Genomic DNA, 20334 nt, shown 5'->3' on the forward strand with positions numbered 1-20334 from the left:
ATGTATACCTTATGTCATGCCTTATTGGAATGGATTTATTGATAATATCTGTTGGAAAAAAGTTTGAATGTTGCCACACACATACCTACTTGTTAACAAAATTAAGGAAGTTTCCTTTAAAATTATTCATAAATATTATCCTGCCAACCACTGTATGAAGAAGTTTAAGGAAAACATCGACTCAAATTTCTCCTTTTGTAATGACCACCCAGAAACAGTTTTGCATCTTTTTTGGCATTGTATGCATGTAAGAAAACTGTGGGAAGACATCAGTAGGTTTATAATTGAACACATTTATGAAGATTTTACACTATTGTGGAGAGATGTACTGTTTGGATTCTTTACATACAATAGAAATAAGCGGAAACATTTTTATGTAATTAATTTCATTATTCTTTTGGCCAAATTTCATATACACAAATGTAAATTTACAAACAGAAAACCACATTTTCGTACCCTACAAAAAGAAATTGAACTGTATTTTAAGACGGTTAAATGCTCTACTAACAAAAAAGCTGTTAGAATTGTAAGTATATGCATGTCCCTTAAGGTCCTTGTGTAATTGTAATGTGATATTGTACCCCCTAGCTCAATTGTCTATTGTTTGTAATATATGTATTCTTGTTTTCCCTCATGTGCTTTATGTATTGATTTGTTGTTAATAAAATATATATATATATATTAAAAAACCGAGGCTTGCAAAAGGCTGGGTCAAAGACAGTACAGTATGTGCGCAGATAGAACAATGAACCAGATATTTCAGGAGATGCATACATTTGAAGCATCCGGTTAGCGTTTCCACTCATTACCAAATATGGTGATGAAAGGAAGTCCAGTGGCGGGCAGTGGGATCTTTTTATTTTAATTTAAAAAAAAAAGAAAAACTTTTCATCCCGCACAGTAGGTGGCGGCAATACAGCGTTTTGGAAGTAGTGCTTCGTTAAACCCCAACAAAGAAGAATTCTCACTGAAATATAATTGGCAACACCTCAGAGAGTGGTTAGCTAGTTAGTAGTTCTGCGTGGTTAATATTTGTTCCTGTCACACAGCGACAAGAATGCCAACACTGTCACTGTGTTCAGCATACAACTGCAAAAACCGCAGCCCCAAAACTGGTGTGGGATTTTTTAGGTAAGTATTAGTCTACTGTTAAAACTACCTCGAGAGCCACGTTTGATGCCTAGCTAACTAAATTACTACGGCAGCTAGCTTAGGCAAACGCATACTAAAGTTCTAACCAGCTGTTGTAGCTCGTGAAACAGAAAGCTCCGATTCACAATGTCTGCAAGCGTTATAATATGATTATATTAACAGTATATAATAACCGCAGTTAACCCCCGAATATCCTAAAGTAAAAACAAGTTAGGTCTCTGACGGAAGGTCCCTAGTATGAGTGATATATCTAGTATCATATAACGGTAGAGAGCAAGGTGCACCCTTTGTTTTTACCAATAGTCGAACCAAAGATTTGTATAACTAACCCAAGATGGACCAGAGCCTCTTCCAATGTGGGTAAATTAATCATAGTAGGCAGAACAAGCAAGGAGGTGGGCAGAGCCAAACACGAGCGAGTGAAATTCTGTTGGCACGTTCTAGCATTTATTTGCATATTTATTTTAGGGAACGCCTACTCTGACCTGTGCAATAACTCAATTCGCCCTTGCACCCCAAAACAATGCCATTTTTATCAACTTTAGCGAAGCGTAAAGTCTAGAAAATGTAGTCGACTGTTTGACAGATTTTAATTTTGTAAACAGAACTGAATGGCATTAAAATGTTTCAGCAGATGACAAAATTTGCCTATTGTCTGACAAAAGCCATATATGTGTGTGTGTGTGTATGTTAGGCAGATGTTATTGTGGGTGTAACGAAATGCTTGGGTTTCTTGCTTCAACAGTGCAGTAATATCTAACATCACCATATTTGCTAGCGAGTGGAAACGCCAACCGGATGCTTCACATTTACTCTTAACAGAGCCGAAAAGGAGGCAATATGCTGTTTTCTGGTGCTCAGCTGGTCTAGGACTGTTGTAAAAGTGCAATGCCGGTGATTGCATGTGTAAGCAAAACAATGTTTGCATTCCCGTCCAGGAGGTTCTTGCCATAATATGAAGATTACACACACTGCATAGGGACTCCAGTTGCCGAATTGCCCAATATTTCTATTAGTTAAGTTTAACTACTATGCTATATTTCACCAATTTACAAGGGTACTTTTCAAACCCTTCAAATCCAGGTGAAATGAAGATGTAAAACGACAATGTGAAGTCACTGACCCACCCCCCACCCCTCCATTCCATGCTACATTCAATAGAATTTCAGTTTACCACTGATTGGCATATTTCAATACCTTCCTATCCATATGCTCTACAGACAAAGGGTGGTGGTTTCCTTCAATTCTCTTATCAAAGTTACACTTTTTTGTTCCTCCCCTTTGATAGCCCTATTTGGTAAAATACCAAGTCCATATTATGGCAAGAACTGCTCAAATAAGCAAAGAGAAAAAACAGTCCATTACTTTAAGACATTGAAGGTCAGTCAATCTGGACAACTTGAAGAACTTTGAAAGTTTCTTATAGTGCAGTCTCAAAAACCATAAAGCTCCATGATGAAACTGGCTCTCATGAGGATTGCCACAGGAAAGGAAGACCTAGAGTTACCTTTGCTGCAGAGGATACGTTTATTAGAGTTCCCAGTTCCTCAGATTGCAGCCCAAATAAATGCTTCAGAGTTCAAGTAACAGACACATCTCAACATCAACTGTTCAGAGGAGACTGCGAGAATCAGGCCTTCGTGGTTGAATTGCTGCAAAGAACCCATTACTAAAGGACACCAATAATAAGAAGATGCTTGCTTGGGCCAAGAAACACGAGCAATAGAATTAGAGATTTTTGGTTCCCAACCAGCATGTCTTTGTGAGATGCAGAGTAGGTGAAAGGAAGATCTCCGTATGTGTGGTTCCCATTGTGAAGTGTGTGGGGGTGCTTTGCTGGTGACACTTGTCAGGGATTTATTTAGAATTCAAGGCACATTTAACCAGCATGGCTACCACAGCATTCAGGTTTGCACTTAGTGGGACTATCATTTGTCTTTTCAACAGAACAATGACCAAACACACAGCCTGGAGGTGTAAGGGCTATTTTACCAAGAAGGAGAGTGAGTGAGTGCTGCATCAGATGACCTGGCCTCCACAATCACCTGAACCCAATTGAGGTGGTTTGGGATAAGTTGGCTGCTTTTCCTTCACTCCGCAGTCCAACAAGTGCTCAGCATATGTGGGAACTCCTTCAAGACTGTTGGAAGTGCATTCCAGGTGGTTGAGAGAATGCCAAGAGTGTGCAAAGCTGACGTCAAGGCAATAAAATAAAAATGTAACTAGACAAGTCAGTTAAGAACTAATTCTTATTTACAATTTTTTTATTTTTTTATTTCACCTTTATTTAACCAGGTAGGCAAGTTGAGAAGAAGTTCTCATTTACAATTGCGACCTGGCCAAGATAAAGCAAAGCAGTTCGACACATACAACGACAGAGTTACACATGGAGCAAAACAAACATACAGTCAATAATACAGTATAAACAAGTCTATATACGATGTGAGCAAATGAGGTGAGATAAGGGAGGTAAAGGCAAAAAAAGGCCATGGTGGCAAAGTAAATACAATATAGCAAGTAAAACACTGGAATGGTAGATTTGCAATGGAAGAATGTGCAAAGTATAAATAAAAATAATGGGGTGCAAAGGAGCAAAATAAATAAATTAAATACAGTAGGGAAAGAGGTAGTTGTTTGGGCTAAAATATAGGTGGGCTATGTACAGGTGCAGTAATCTGTGAGCTGCTCTGACAGTTGGTGCTTAAAGCTAGTGAGGGAGATAAGTGTTTCCAGTTTCAGTGCTTTTTGTAGTTCGTTCCAGTCATTGGCAGCAGAGAACTGGAAGGAGAGGCGGCCAAAGAAAGAATTGGTTTTGGGGGTGACTAGAGAGATATACCTGCTGGAGCGTGTGCTACAGGTGGGAGATGCTATGGTGACCAGCGAGCTGAGATAAGGGGGGACTTTACCTAGCAGGGTCTTGTAGATGACATGGAGCCAGTGGGTTTGGCAACGAGTATGAAGCGAGGGCCAGCCAACGAGAGCGTACAGGTCGCAATGGTGGGTAGTATATGGGGCTTTGGTGACAAAACGGATTGCACTGTGATAGACTGCATCCAATTTGTTGAGTAGGGTATTGGAGGCTATTTTGTAAATGACATCGCCAAAGTCGAGGATTGGTAGGATGGTCAGTTTTACAAGGGTATGTTTGGCAGCATGAGTGAAGGATGCTTTGTTGCAAAATAGGAAGCCAATTCTAGATTTAATTTTGGATTGGAGATGCTTTTTAATTTTTGGATTGGAGATATTTGATATGGGTCTGGAAGGAGAGTTTACAGTCTAACCAGACACCTAAGTATTTGTAGTTGTCCACGTTTTCTAAATCAGAACCGTCCAGAGTAGTGATGTTGGACAGGCGGGTAGGAGCGGGTAGCGATCGGTTGAAGAGCATGCATTTAGTTTTACTTGTATTTAAGAGCAATTGGAGGCCACAAAAGGAGAGTTGTATGGCATTGAAGCTTGCCTGGAGGGTTGTTAACAGTGTCCAAAGAAGGGCCAGAAGTATACAGAATGGTGTCGAACAATGACGGCCTACCGGAGAACATTGTGTTATCCCTGACTTTGTTCTGGGGCAGAACGACACATTTTGACCTTGTCAGCTCAGGGATTCGATCCAGCAACCTTTCAGTTACTGGCCCAACGCTACCTGCCGCCCCAAAGGGTGGCTACTTTGGATATTTTTTGATTTGTTTAACACTTTTTTTTTGGTTGCTACATGATATGTGTTATTTCATAGTGTTGATGTCTTCGCTATTGCCCTAGAAAGTAGTAAAAATAAAGAAACCCATGAATGAGTAGGTGTCCAAACTTTTGACTGGTACTGTAAGTCTCTGACCTCCCTCGTTGTCCATAGTAGGCTACACCACTCAGAATTGCTTCTTTTATTTTTTATTTCACTGATTTTACATGAATAGTTCCTGTGATGGGTCTAATTTTCAATAGCTCACTTTCCATATGCACTACAGACCTACAGATCATTGCGGTGGCTTTGTTGCCTCTTATCAAAGGTACACCTTTTTATTTTCAAAATTCCTCGCCTTTGATTTTCTACAGACACACTGTACTCTACACTAAGCTTTTTTATTAAGATGATTTATGAGATTGGAGAACACGTTGGGAGGAGTCTTAGACCTTGTTTCCATTCAGAATCTTTCTAGATCCTTTATTCTTAATTCTGTGCATATGGAGTAGAGGTCGACCGATTATGGTTTTTCAAAGCCGTAACCGATTATTGGAGGACCAAAAAAAGCCGATACCGCTTAATCGGCCAATTTTTATTTATTTATTTGTAATAATGATAATTACAACAATACTGAATGAACACTTATTTTAACTTTATAATACATTATTAAAATCAATTTAGCCTCAAATAAATAATGAATCATGTTCAATTTGGTTTAAATAATGCAAAAACCAAGTGTTGGAGAAGAAAGTAAAAGTGCAATATGTGGCCATGTAAAAAAGCTAACGTTTAAGTTCCTTGCTCAGAACATATGAAAGCTGGTGGTTCCTTTTAACAGTCTTCAATATTCCCAGGTAAGAAGTTTTAGGTTGTAGTTATTATAGGACTATTTCTCTCTATACCATTTGTATTTATTCTACCTTTTACTATTGGATGTTCTTATAGGCACTTTAGTATTGCCAGTGTAACAGTATAGCTTCCTCGCCCCTACCTGGGCTCGACCCAGGAACACATTGACAACATCCACCCTCGAAGCATCGTTACCCACCGCGAACCCTTGGAAGCAACTACTCCAAGTCTGATTGAGTGACCTTTGAAAAGTTATTTGCGCGCACCCTGCTAACTAGCTAGCCATTTCACATAGGTTACACCAGCCTAATCTCGGGAGTTGATAGGCTTGAAGTCATAAACGGTGCAATACTTGAAGCATTGCGAAGAGCTGCTGGCAAACAAACAAAAGTGCTGTTTGACTGAATGCTTACGAGCCTGCAGCTGCCTACCACCACTCAGTCAAACTGCTCTATCAAATATCAAATCATAGACTTAATTATAACATAATAACACACAAATATGAGCCTTAGGTCATTAATATGGTAATCTGTTCGGAAGAAATAGTCTTCACAGTTCTCAACGAGCCAGGCGGCCCAAACTGCTGCATATACCCTGACTCTGTTGCACAGAACGCAAGAGAAGTGACACAATTTCCCTAATTAAAATAAATTAATGTTAGCAGGCAATATTAACTAAATATGCAGGTTTAAAAATTATATACTTGTGTATTGATTTTAAGAAAGGCGTTGATGTTTATGGTTAGGTACATATTGGTGCAACAACAGCGCTTTTTATTTCGCGAATGCACTTGTTAAATCACCCGTGTCGCGGAGTAGGCTATGATTCAATGATAAATTAACAGGCACCGCATCGATTATATGCAACACAGGACAAGCTCGATAAACTAGTAATATCATCAACCATGTAGAGTTAAGATGGATTTTTTTTATAAGGTACGTTTAATGCTAGCTAGCACCTTACCTTGGCTCCTTGCTGCACTCGCATAACAGGCTGCCACGCAGTCTCCTCGTGGAGTGCAATTTAATCAGCCATGATCGGTGTCCAAAAATGCTGATTACCGATTGTTATGAAAACTTGAAATTGGCCATTCCGATTTAATTGGTCGACTTCTAATATGGAGTGCCATAGGGTTCAACCCATAGGGTTCAAGTCCGGAGACTGAGATGGCCATTGCAAAATGTTGATTTTTGTGGTCAAATGACAATTTATTTGTGGATTTTGATCTGTGCTTGGGGTTCCGGATTAAGCGAGTAGTATGTCAAGAAGCAGTGCGTAGGGGAGTTGCAGCGATGAGACAAGACTGTAACTACCAATTAGGATACCACGAAAGAAAAAAATAGTAGATCTGTATGTGAAATAATAGCCACATTTTGTAATAAGATAAATATTTGTAGTAAAACAAAGGGGAGGAATAATAATAGAAAATATTATAAGACAGGTCAAAGAACCCACCACACTTGTCTTTAGAGATCTATAGCTCATATGGACAGTGAGCTATTGAAAATTAGACCTACCAGAGGAAATATTCATGGAAAATCAGTGAAATGGAAAATTAAATTTCCCTCCTATGGAGGAGAGATCAGTGACCTATTATTGAGTGGTTTTAGATGTGTATGTCATGTGGACTGGAAGCTATTGAAAATGTTTTCTTTATGTGGATTAATAGAGGTCAGGGAACACCACACTTGACTATCAATCTCTAGTATGTGGATTGGAAGCCATTAAACATTCATTATTTGTATGTTTGAGCTCATTCTTAAACAAAATACGTTAAATCATATATCTATATATTTTTTAAAGGCTGTACCTTGGCCTCTATCGTCATCTGATTTTAAATATGTCATCCTAGGACCTTCCGTCAAATAGGTATTGATGAGAGAACTCTGAATGTATTAACCAATATCCAAAGGGAAAACAAATTGAGTTGTTGTAGACTTTTGACCTGTGTGTGCCGGTAAGGAGTGATTTACATTGGAGGTGCTTTTTCGGTTGCTTGTACATTTTTATTTAGAACTTTTTTGGAAGTACACACCGGCCGTAACGGGATTAAATGAAGAAAGTTGCTCAGCTAAACTCTTTGATGATAAACTAATGTATATTGACATAACACTTGTAGAGTTTGAATCTGAGCTTTCTGAGTGTTAGAGGTCTGGTTCAACTAGCTAGTACAAATGGTTTGCAGGAGAATTTAGCTATGCTGTTCTCTTAGAAATCTGTTGCATAAACCATTCATGGATTTACTCTTCATTTGATAGCTGTAATTCTGATGCCAATTTGACGTATGAATGTTTTGGTAACAGATTCCCCAAAAATGACCCTGAAAGACGCAAACAATGGATTATTAATATGAAGTGTAAAGGGTGGAATCCGCAACAAAACCACCGTGTGTGCTCTGTTCACTTTGAAGACAAGTATATTTGCGGGAGGGACATACGTCAACGCCTCACGCCAGACGCAGTCCCGACTATATTCGACTATCCAAAAAACTTTCAAAAGAAGGTACTTTTAATACAACCTGACTTTTTCCTCATTTGTTGCTCAACTCGGCCTTGATGTACTACGCAAACTGAGGTTCAATTGGCACATGTTCATTGGCGCTGAGTTGAGCAACGCTATTGCTTTGCCAGATGTACAGGGATTATTTCCTGGAGTTTTGCTCGAAGCAGACTTTTTCATATTTTCACCATATTGATCTTTACAGAGTATTACCTGGGCAGTCAAAGATGTTTCCCCGAAGGTAAGTTGTTTACTCGCAAGAACAACCAAAAGCTTATGCTATATGCCAATAACTGATGCAAAAAAAATATCAACGATACACTTCATTTTCAGGTGGCATGTGAGAACATGGAGTTCCAACTTCCACTCCTCAAGCACATAATAGAGGTAATGAAGGATGTGTAAACATTCAGTCTCTAATACAGGGTTAGGGATAGAGCCTCCAAGTTGCTCATTGATTCATTGGCATGTCTTTTTCTAATGCGATTGTGACAGTTAACCTCTGGATCTAAAACCAAGAAAGGTCTGATGAACATGTTTAAGTGTCATTAAAACAATACTATATATTGTCTTCCGTTCTTACCCAGATCAAAGACGCATGGGAGTGGCTGGTTATAGACATCAGAGGGCCGCTACCCTTGACATTGAACGGACACCAGTACGTTCTGACCTTGACAGACTTCTACTCCAAATGGGTGGAGGCCTTCCCCCTGAGAGGTTGTAGCTCTACTGAGGTAGCACAACATGTAGCAGAAGTCATCTCTCACTTTGGCTTCCCTTTTGGAATCCTTGTTCGACTGAAGAAGAACTTTACCAGTAAGGTGAGATATATTTTGTCACATCATGCTTTTATATATACACGGCTCAAAAAAATAAAGGGAACACTTAAACAACACAATGTAACTCCAAGTCAATCACACTTCTGGGAAATCAAACTGTCCACTTAGGAAGCAACACTGATTGACAATAAATTGCACATGCTGTTGTGCAAATGGAATAGACAACAGGTGGAAATTATAGGCAATTAGCAAGACACCCCCAATAAAGGAGTGGTTCTGCAGGTGGGGACCAGACCACTTCTCAGTTCCTATGCTTCCTGGCTGATGTTTTGGTCACTTTTGAATGCTGGCGGTGCTTTCACTCTAGAGGTAGCATGAGATGTAGTCTACAACCCACACAAGTGGCTCAGGTAGTGCAGCTCATCCAGGATGGCACATCAATGCGAGCTGTGGCAAGAAGGTTTGCGGTGTTTGTCAACGTAGTGTCCAGAGCATGGAGGCGCTACCAGGAGACAGGCCAGTACATCAGGAGACGTGTAGGAGGGCAACAACCCAGCAGCAGGACCGCTACCTCCGCCTTTGTGCAAGGAGGAGCAGGAGGAGCACTGCCAGAGCCCTGCAAAATTACCTCCAGCAGGCCACAAATGTGCATGTGTCTGCTCAAACGGTTAGAAACAGACTCCATGAGGGTGGTATGAGGGCCCAACGTCCACAGGTGGGGGTTGTGCTTACAGCCCAACACCATGCAGGACATTTGGCATTTGCCAGAGAACACAAAGATTGGCAAATTTGCCACTGGCGCCCTGTGCTCTTCACAGATGAAAGCAGGTTCACACTGAGCACATGTGACAGTCTGGAGACACCGTGGAGAACGTTCTGCTGCCTGCAACATCCTCCAGCATGACCGGTTTGGCAGTGGGTCAGTCATGGTGTGGGGTGGCATTTCTTTGGGGGGCCGCACAGCCCTCCATGTGCTCGCCAGAGGTAGCCTGACTGCCATTAGGTACCGAGATGAGATCCTCAGACCCCTTGTGAGACCATATGCTGGTGCTGTTGGCCCTGGGTTCCTCCTAAAGCTGGACCTCATGTGGCTGGAGTGTGTCAGCAGTTCCTGCAAGATGGATGCATTGATGCTATGGACTGGCCCGCCCGTTCCCCAGACCTGAATCCAATTGAGCACATCTGGGACGTCGTGTCTCGCTCCATCCACCAACACCACGTTGCACCACAGACTGTCCAGGAGTTGGCGGATGCTTTAGTCCAGGTCTGGGAGGAGATCCCTCAGGAGAACATCTGCCACCTTATCAGGAGCATGCCCAGGTGTTGTAGGGAGGTCATACAGGCACATGGAGGCCACACACACTACTGAGCCTCATTTTGACTTGTTTTAAGGACATTACATCAAAGTTGGATCAGCCTGTAGTGTGGTTTTCCACTTTAATTTTGAGTGTGACTCCAAATTCAGACCTCCATGGGTTGATAAATTTGATTCCCATTGATAATTTGTGTGATTTTGTTGTCAGCACATTAAACTATGTAAAGAAAAAAGTATTTAATAAGAATATTTCATTCATTCAGATCTAGGATGTTATTTTAGTGTTCCCTTTATTCTTTTGAGCAGTGTATATAGCGTATGTGTAACAGGTATGTGGACACGCCTTCAAATTAGTGGATTTGGCTATTTCAGGCATTCCCGTTGCTGACAGGTGTATAAAATTGAACACACAGACATGGCCTTACTGAAGAGCTCAGTGACTTTCAATGTGGCACTGTCATAAGATGCCACCTTTCCAACAAATCAGTTTGTCAAATTTCTCCCCCGCTCTAGAGCTGCCCCGGTCAACTGCTAGTGCTGTTATTGTGGAGTTACTGCCTTTGGAAGCAACATCAGCACAAAAACTTTTTGTCAGGAGCTTCATGAAATGGGTTTCCATGGCCAGGCAGCCGCAATGCCAATCGTCGGCTGGAGTGGTGTAAAGCATGGACCCTGAAGCAATTGAGATGTGTTCTCTGGAGTGACGAGTCACGGTACACCATCTGACGGACAAATCTGGTTTTGTTATAGTGCCAACCGTGAAGTTTGGTGATGGAGGAGGAATAATGGTCTTGGCCTGTTTATTATTTATTTTTTATGGTTCTGGCTCGGTCCCTTAGTTTCCGAAGGGAAATCTTAATGCTACAGCATACAATGACGTTCTGTACGATTCTGTGCTTCCAACTTCGTGGCAACAGTTTGGGGAAGGCCCTTTCCTGTTTCAGCATGACAATGCCCCCATGCACAAAGCACGGCCCATACAGAAATGTTTTTTTGAGATCAGTGCAAAGAACTTGACTAGCCTGCACAGAGCCCTGACCTCAAACCCATCAAACACATTTGGAAAGCAGATTGCAAGCCAGGCATAATCGCCTAACATCTGTCCATGACTTCACTACTGTTCTTGTGGCTGAATGGAAGCAAATTCCTGCAGAAATGTTCCAACATTAGTCCAAAGCCTTCCCAGGAGAGTGGAGGCTGTTATAGCAGCAAAGGGGGACCAACTCCATATTAATGCCCATGATTTTGGAAGGAAATGTTTGACAAGCTGGTGTCCACATACTGTTGGTCATGTAGTGTACCTTGCAGAAGTACAACTTTGATGTTGGTTCATATATGCGGTAGAGGTCAATAAGTCAGAAGCGGTTCATTAAACCACCATGAGCTGTTTCCATTTATTCATGTTTCAGATCAACGTTGCTTTGAAGAGTCTTCTGAAGCTGAGTGGGTTCTCTCTCTTATACCGTCATCGGCAAGTTGGATCACTGGATCTGACCACACAAACCCTGATCAGCAGGTTTGTGTTTTAGATACATTTCTTTCTATGACTTGGCTAGTTAAAAAAGGTAAAATTATATATATTTTAAAAAATGGTGTTTAATTTCATATTTGACCATGGTGACCTTAACACCAACAGGATGGTGTCTGATCTTGTGAATGACCATCCATACAACTGGGATGTCTGCCTCCCTGCAAAGGTGTTCAGCCTGTGTTTCAAGGAGCACCCCAAGACCAAGCAGAGACCTTTCTCTCTGCTGTGCTGCAAAGGACCACAGCCGGTCACCACCCCTAGGGATCTGTCTGTAAGTTTACTTTTTAGTTATAGCTGAACTCTTATCATAATGGATTGCATTTCAATTGAATGGGTGTGTTTCTGCCTGTCCTTTTTATATTTCCTACAGTTCAGTCCTGCAGAACTCAGAGAGAGTTCCTTTGCAATCCAGTCAAATCAAGAGGGTGGGCATGACACTGATCCGCAAGGTGAGTGTAATTCCTGTACCATAGCAGGGATTTTTCTGCCATTGTAATACTTTATCGGGTCACTTAAGTCCAAACGGTAAGAAATGTATTTATATAGTACCAGTCAAAAGTTTGGACACCTACTCATTCAAGGGTTTTTATTTATTTTTATTTCCTACATTGTAGAATAATAGTGAAGACATTAAAATGATTAAATAACACATGGAGTCATGTAGTAACCAAAGAAGTGTTAAACAAATCAAAATACATGTTATATTTTAGATTCTTCAATGTAGCTACACTTTGCCTTTGACAGCTTTGCAGACTTCTGGCATTTTCTCAAGCAGCTTTATGAGGAATGCCTTTCCAACTGTCTTGAAGGTGTTCCCACATGCTGAGCACTTGTTGGCTGCTTTCTTTCACTCAGCGGAACAACTCATCCCAAAACATCTCAATTGGATTGAGGTTGGGTGATTGCCTGGAGGTGTGTTTTGCGTCATTGTCCTGTTGAAAAACAAATGATAGTCCCACCAATTTAAAACCAGATGGGATGGCATATCACTGCAGAGTGCTGTGGTAGCCATGCTGGTTAAGTGTGCCTTGAATTCTAAATATATCACTGACAGTGTTACCAGCAAAGCACCCCACACCATCACACCTCCATGCTTCACGGTGGGAACCACACATGCAGAGATCATCCATTCACCTACTCTGCGTCTCATAAAGATACGGCGGTTGGAAAATAAAATCTCCAATTTGGACACATCAAACCAAAGGACAGATTTCCACCGGTCGAATGTCCATTGCTCGTGTTTCTTGGCCCAAGCAAGTCTCTTCTTATTGGTGCACTTTCAATAGTGGTTTCTCCACAGAAATTCGACCTTGAAGTCCTGCTTGACGCAGTCTCCTCTGAACAGTTGATGTTGAAATGTGTCTGTTACTTGAGCTCTGAAGCATTTATTTGGGCTGCAATTTCTGAGGCTGGTAACGCTTAATAAACCTATCCTCTGCAGCAGAGGTAACTCTGGGTTGTCTTTTCCTGTGGCGGTCCTCATGAGAGCCAGTTTCATCATAGAGCTTGATGGTTTTTGTGACTGCACTTGAAGAAACCTCAAGTTCTTGACATTTTCCAGATTGACTGACCTTCATGTCTTAACATAATGATGGACTGTCATTTCTCTTAGCTTATTTGAGTTGTTCTTGTCATAATATGGACTTGGTATTTTACAGAATCTTCTGTGTACCACCCCTAAAACTGATTGGCTCGAACTCATTAAGAAGGAAATTCCACAAATTACATTTTAACAAGGCACACCTGTTAATTGAAATGCATTCCAGGTGAATACCTCATGAAGCTGGTTGAGAAAATGCCAAGAGTATGCAAAGCTGTCATCAAGGCAAAGGGTGGCTACTTTGAAGAATCTCAAATGTAAAATATATTTTGATTTGCTTAACACTTTTTGTTGGTTACTACATGATTCCATGTGTTATTTCATAGTTTTGATGTCTTCACTATTACTCTAGAAAGTAGTAAAAGTAAAGCCAAACTTTTGACTGGTACAGTGTATAGATAGAGAGAAATATATATCTATATTTTAAAGAAATATCTACATTGCCAAGATGGGTCTTTTTAAAATTATTTTTAACACTGTTTTTTTGTGTTTGAAAACGTTTTCTGTTCTTAACTTAAACGACTCTAAAACCAGATTCAAAGAATGTAGAAAATATTATCTATATAAACTCAACAAAAAAAGAGGTCCCTTTTTCATGAACTTTCAAAGAATTTGTGAAAATCTAAAACTTCACAGATATTAATTGTGAAGGGTTTAAACACGGTTTCCAATGCTTGTTCAGTGAAACAAACAATTAACAACCGTTCCACTGGTGCATGTTCATTAAGACACTAACAGCTTACAGATGGTAGGCAATTAAGGTCGCAGTTATGAAATCTTAGGACACTGAAGAGGCCTTTCTACTAACTCTGAAAGACACCAAAATAAATATGCCCAGGGTCCCTGCTCATCTGAGTGAACGTGCCTTAGGCATGCTGCAAGGAGGCATGAGGACTGTAGATGTGGCCAGGGCAATAAGTTGCAATGTCAGTACTGTGAGACGCCTAGGATAGCACTACAGGGAGACAGAACGGACAGCTGATCGTCCTCGCAGTGGCCGACCACGTGTAACAACACCTGCACAGGACCGGTACATCCGAACATCACACCTGCGGGACAGGTACAGGATGGCAACAACTGCCTGAGTTACACCAGGAACGCACAATCCCTCCATCAGGGCTCAGACTGTCCGCAATAGGCTGAGAGAGGCTGGACTGAGGGCTTTTGTAGGCAGGGGGCTGTTTGGTGAGGACCTGCCTTACATCACCAGCAACAATGTCGCCTATGGGCACAAACCCACCGTCGCTGGACCAGACAGGACTGGCAAAAAGTGCTCTTCACTGACGAGTCGTTGTTTTGTGTCTCCAGGGGCGATGGTCGGATTTGCGTTTATCGTTGAAGGAATGAGCGTTACACCGAGGCCTGTACTCTGGAGAGGGATCAATTTGGAGGTGGAGGGTCCGTCATGGTCTGGGGTTTGTGTGTCACAGCATCATCGGACTGAGCTTGTTGTCATGCAGGCAACGCTGTGCGTTCCAGGGAAGACATCCTTCTCCCTCATGTGGTACCCTTCCTGCAGGCTCATCCTGACATGACCCTCCGGCATGACAATGCCACCAGCCATACTGCTCGTTCTGTGTGTGATTTCCTGCAAGACGGGAATGTCAGTGTTCTGCCATGGCCAGCGAATAGCCTGGATCTCAATCCCATTGAGTGTGTCTGGGACCTTTTGGATCGGAGGGTGAGGGCTAGGGCCATTCCCTGTAATAATGTCTGGGAACTTGCGGTGTCCTTGGTGGAAGAGTGGGGTAACATCTCACAGCAAGAACTGGCAAATCTGGTGCAGTACATGAGGAGGAGATGCACTGCAGTACTTAATGCAGCTGGTGACCACACCAGATGCTGAATGTTACTTTAGATTTGACCCCCCCCCCTTCTGTTAATCACATGTCTGTGGAAATTGTTCAGTTTCTCAGTCGTTGAATCTTGTTAATACAAATATTTACATATGTTAAGTTTGCTGAAAATAAACTTGGTTGATGGTGAGAACGTTTCTTTATTTTTTAGTTTATGTTTATATATTTTTGAACTACTGGGAGAATTGAAAATGCCCAAAACAATTAATTTAGCACTGCATTAGCCATGGCTAAATTCTTTAGGTTGCAGGAAATTGATTTATATGCGAAAATGTATCTACACGGCCAAGATGTGGCCTTTAAAAATGCCACTAAGCGCCTTTTGATCCAGAATTCTTGCTTCGACAGAATAGGTAGAATGGTATGGTTCCCAGCCAAGGTTGAGTTTGTGCCGTTCCCAGCTATCCCTTCAGTTCACTAGATACAGTTTTACCTCTTCAGACTTTTCAAAAGATGTTTGAGAATAACTTGGTCTCAACATATCTTTTGAATTAAGTGAATACTTAGTGTATTACATAGCGTGTTAACTGTTCTACATTTTATTGTAATTGTTACGTTGCAATTTGTTGGTCATATTGTGTTTATGTGCATTTGTTATTACAGGCATGGTTGGCATTGAATCTGGGAAGGAAACGGCTGGAAAGAGCACAGTTACAAGGGTCTCCTTTTTTAGGAGCAACACAGAGAGTAACACAGACGGTAACCCCAACAGTGAACCATCCTCTGAAGATCATCATGCCATGGAAACCTGAATCATTTATTGGATCAGTGCTCTATCAGTCATGCTGCCATATTTTTGGGGAATAGGTTATTTTGGTTTTCTAAGGTGTCTTCATTTTGTTGAAAAACACTTCGGTTCAATGTTTGGCTGGTGCACTGTTTCAAGATTGTTAGCAGAGACATCAGTGTGGGTCAGGAATTTATGTACCACCTGCATCAATTCAATCAGCCAAAACATCATGCATAGATGATTGATTAATGATAAGGTGATCCCTAAAAGCAATTGCTTTATTTTGAAATCAAATTGTATTTGTCAAGTGCTGAATTCAACAGGTGTAGGGTGTACTGTGAAATGCTTACTTAAGAAAGGAAACGGTAAAAATAAAGTAACAACAACCAGGATCTATACAAGGAGTAACAGTATGGAGTTCAATGTGTAGGGTACGTGGTAGTTGAGGTAATATGTGGGGGTAAAAATGACTAGGCAATAAGGATAGATCATTAACAGAGTGGCAGCTGTGCTGTGTGTGTGTGTTGGAGTGTCAGTGTAGTATGTGTCAATGTGTGGGTAGAGTCCAGTGAGTGCATAGAGCCAGTGCAAAAAGGGGGGTCAATGTAAATCGTCGGGGTAGCAATTTGATTAGCTGTTCAGCAGTCTTGTGGTTTGGGGGTAGAAGCTGTTAAGTTGCTTTTTGGTCCCAGACTTGTCGCTCCGGTCACGCTTGCCACGCGGTAGCAGAGGGAAGTCTATGACTTGGGTGGCTGAAGTCTTTGACCATTTTTAAGGCCTCCCTCTTACACCGTCTGGTGTAGAGGGTCTGTGTAGCATGGAGCTTGGCCCCAGTGATGTACTGGGCTGTACACACTACCCTCTGTAGCGCCTTGTGGTCGGATGCCAAGTAGTTGCCATACCAAGAGCTGATGCAGCCAGTCAAGATGCTCTCAATGGTGCAGCTGTAGAACTTTTTAAAGATCTGAGCGCCCATGCCAAGCCTCCTGCGGGGGGGGGAGGCATTATCATGCTCTCTTCACAACTGTGATGTCTTTGAATCGTGATAGGTCCTTAGTGAGTTGTACAACGAAGAACTAGTAGCTCTCAACCTGCTCCTCTAGATGTGAATGGGGGTGTGCTCAGCCCACTGTTTCCTGTAGTCCACTATCATCAATTTTGTCTTGCTGACGTTAAGGGAGAGGTTGTCCTGGCACCACACTGCCAGGTCTCTGACCTTCCTGTAGGCTGTCTCATAATCGGTGTTCAGACCTTACTTGATCTTGATTACAAAGGACATGAAGACAAATGCATTTCTTGCTATTTTAATCATATGTACCATACTAAGCACTCTTGAGGCCATATTATAATTCCAGTTGGGGGCATGGGAGCAGCCATGCTGGTGGGAGCACGGTCACTGATGTCTGACATGGGTAAATCCGTTTTTAATTTAATCACTTTTTAACAGCAACCCTTTTGATTTGAACAAAACCTCATACGCATACTGAACCAAAATATAAACAACATTTCAAAGATTTTACTGAGTTACAGTTAATATAAGGAAATCAATCAATTTTTAAATAAATGATTTAGGTCCTAATCTATGGATTTCACTCCACTTGACTGGGCAGGGGTGCAGCCATGGGTCAGAATGCATTTTTACCCACAAAAGGCCTTTTTTACAGACATACTGTTTACACGTGGTCTACAGTTGTAAGGCCAGTTGGACGTAGTGCCAAAATATCTAAAACAACGTTAGGAGCTGCTTATGGTAGAGTAATGTACTTTCAATTATCTGGAAACCGCTCTGGTGGACATTCCTGCAGTCAAGCGTGCCAATTGCACGCTCCCTCAACTTGAGACATCTGTGGCATTGTGTTGTATGACAAAATTGCAAACAATTCTAGGATATTTTATTTCAGCTCATGAAGAATGGGACCAAAACTTTGCATTTAAAAAAAAAAATTTGTTCAGTGTATTTTATAATTTCGTGAAAGAAAAAAATGAAATATCTACTGAAATAGCAACTCGTGCTTGTCTTTTATTTTCAGTTCATCCACCAGCTGAAAATACTTTTATTTTTTAGTTTATTGAAAAGCTATTTAATGGTACAATGATTCTGAACACTATGGCTTGAAAAAAATAAAACTATCATTCAACTGCTCTGCAGCTATACAAGGGACATTTTCTGAATTTCAATGCAAAAATATTACGTATAGCTTCTTTAACCGGGTCAACTTTGATCTCCTTGGCATTCAGGTCCAAAAATTAACTTTCTTACTAATTCCATGATCAAACATGTTGGAAAGCTTTTTTTTTTAAAGCATCCCTTTTGATTTAAACAGTGATCGTATTCAAATATTTTTACCCACTTGCAAATATTTCTCATGGCTCTCATCAAAGGCTGGAATACGAACCACATGGAATTGAGTTATTTGTTAAATGCAAAGACGTGTATGCTTTATAATGTATTTATTATGGGTGTCTCTTGTTATTGTGGCGCATGCAGGTGGAGTTTTAACCAAATGTACAATTTAAGAAATATTCTCAAAACAAGGGAAGTTTAAAAATCCAGCAAAAGCTACAATAAACAAACCCAAGCCATGGCCAACACAATAGTATTTTATAAAGGCAGTGCCTGTCTGCTTGTTATTGAACTGCCCATTTTTTTTGTCTATATATTGCCTCTAAGTCCTTTTGTAAGCTTGTTTTGTGTCGGGGAGTAGGGTTACGGATGAAGCTGCTGTGGGTGCCGGTGTTGTCTGGAACGTCACATGGGAAACAAATGGCACAAAGCACTGTCCAGGGCAGTTCAGGGCTGGACCAGTCCACCACTACTGGTGCCACAGACATCCGGGGCTACAGACAGCTGGCGCTTCGGCGAATAGCTGCATCTGTGCATGATTGGAAGTGGTCCAGCCGGTGCTGTGCGTGTTTAGTTTTGCCTGCCCTGCTGTGTTTTGGATAGCTGTTATACATGCTCTTCTTGGTTGTATTGAGGGGCAGCAGGGCAGGTTTTTGCAGGTTGCAGAGGCTCTGTGGCTTATGGGCATGGGTGAGGGAGCTGAATGCCCTGGAGGAGCACTGACACATCCTGAGTCTTCTACCTGCTGTTGTGCCACTGCACTCAGGTATTCTGGTTCACTTCATACAACTGCAGTATTTGTCACCACACGCTGTCTGATCTTCTTGGAGTCCCTTGTCCGAGCTGCCTTCCCCATCTTCTGAGGACTAGGTGAACACGGTCGGTAGCCTAGTGGTTAGAGCGTTGGACTAGTGACCAGAAGGTTGCAAGTTCAAACCCCCGCACTGACAAGGTACAAATCTGTCGTTCTGCCCCTGAACAGGCAGTTAACCCACTGTTCCTAGGCCGTCATTGAAAATAAGAATTTGTTCTTAACTGACTTGCCTGGTTAAATAAAGGTAAAATAAACCTGATAAGGGAATGTGTTTAAAGTAATGACTAAAGGATTCCACCCTGAAATCATTGAAATGTGTTAGTCATAATTCCATAATATGTGTGACTAGATCATTGTGTTGCTGTGTAGTGGTGTGAGAGTTGAGAGAACAAAGAACAACAGGAAAGAGGCTCCTTCCAAGGTCCCTCTTATCTGGGGAGGAAAGGAACGGAGAGAAACTGCCAAGGCGGGTAGAAAAGTGATCAACTCTGTGTGTGTGTGTGTGTGTGTGTGTAAGTAGGTGGGGGTGAGAGTTATAAAATGACATGTCTTTGCATTTCGGACTTTAGAACATTCTCTGAATAAACCTTACGGACCTTTTGCAGAAGTTGAGTCTTTGCCTAATTATTATTAAACCCAGGTTCTTATAAACCTCGGATTGGTCAAAAATTAAATAATTGTTTAGCTATCATCATTGGGATTGAACATTCTCGTGACACTACCACATGGCAGTGGTCAGCCCACTGGGCATATTAACCCCCGCTTCCCAGAGTGCATCTCCTTGTGATCTCCTCTCCAGGGATACAGGTATTGTTTTTTGGTGACTGGATGCAATCAATCACCAGCCTGTCTTGGTGAGGGGTAGCATAAACTATCTGGTTCTTGTCACGCTGGCTCAGCTTCCACAAGGATTTTATAGTGAAAGCTGGCTGGTTTGACCGAGTGGGGCCAGAAGAACTATGTGGCTCTACCAGGTACTCTGCCAGCTTGTCATTGTTGGCCATGCCAGTGAAGCCATCCTGATCCACAGCCTGTAATTACGTACGTTTTAAGTGCTGTGATAAAATGTTAATCATGTCTTCAACCCGTTTAACAACACAACCCCTGAAATGGTGAACTAGCATTTACAACTACCTCACCAGGGACTTCTGTAGTGTCACCAGGGATAGACTCAAGCATCTCTGCT

The 20334-nt window shown here is 41.6% G+C and overlaps 1 protein-coding gene across 1 annotated transcript; it reads left to right on the forward strand.

The window, feature by feature from the left end:
* Positions 1-961: 961 nt before the first annotated feature.
* On the forward strand, positions 962-19772 carry LOC135555328 (uncharacterized). Its single transcript, XM_064987668.1, has 9 exons — positions 962-1131; positions 7984-8182; positions 8385-8420; positions 8513-8566; positions 8767-9000; positions 11683-11789; positions 11910-12075; positions 12175-12253; positions 15864-19772. The coding sequence occupies exons 1-9, from the start codon at positions 1058-1060 to the stop codon at positions 16010-16012; spliced, it is 1098 nt and encodes a 365-aa protein (XP_064843740.1). The 5' UTR covers positions 962-1057; the 3' UTR covers positions 16013-19772.
* Positions 19773-20334: the final 562 nt, after the last annotated feature.

The sequence above is a fragment of the Oncorhynchus masou genome, chromosome 15 (genome assembly GCF_036934945.1).
Source record: "Oncorhynchus masou masou isolate Uvic2021 chromosome 15, UVic_Omas_1.1, whole genome shotgun sequence".
In the NCBI taxonomy this organism is placed as follows: domain Eukaryota; kingdom Metazoa; phylum Chordata; class Actinopteri; order Salmoniformes; family Salmonidae; genus Oncorhynchus; species Oncorhynchus masou.

Excerpts from the sequence above, each read along its gene's own strand:
- LOC135555328 (XM_064987668.1), top strand. The coding sequence starts at position 1,058 with ATGCCAACACTGTCACTGTGTTCAGCATACAACTGCAAAAACCGCAGC. Across the intron at positions 1,132-7,983 it reads ACTGGTGTGGGATTTTTTAG|ATTCCCCAAAAATGACCCTG; the intron begins GTAAGTATTAGT and ends TTTTGGTAACAG. Across the intron at positions 8,421-8,512 it reads TCAAAGATGTTTCCCCGAAG|GTGGCATGTGAGAACATGGA; the intron begins GTAAGTTGTTTA and ends CTTCATTTTCAG.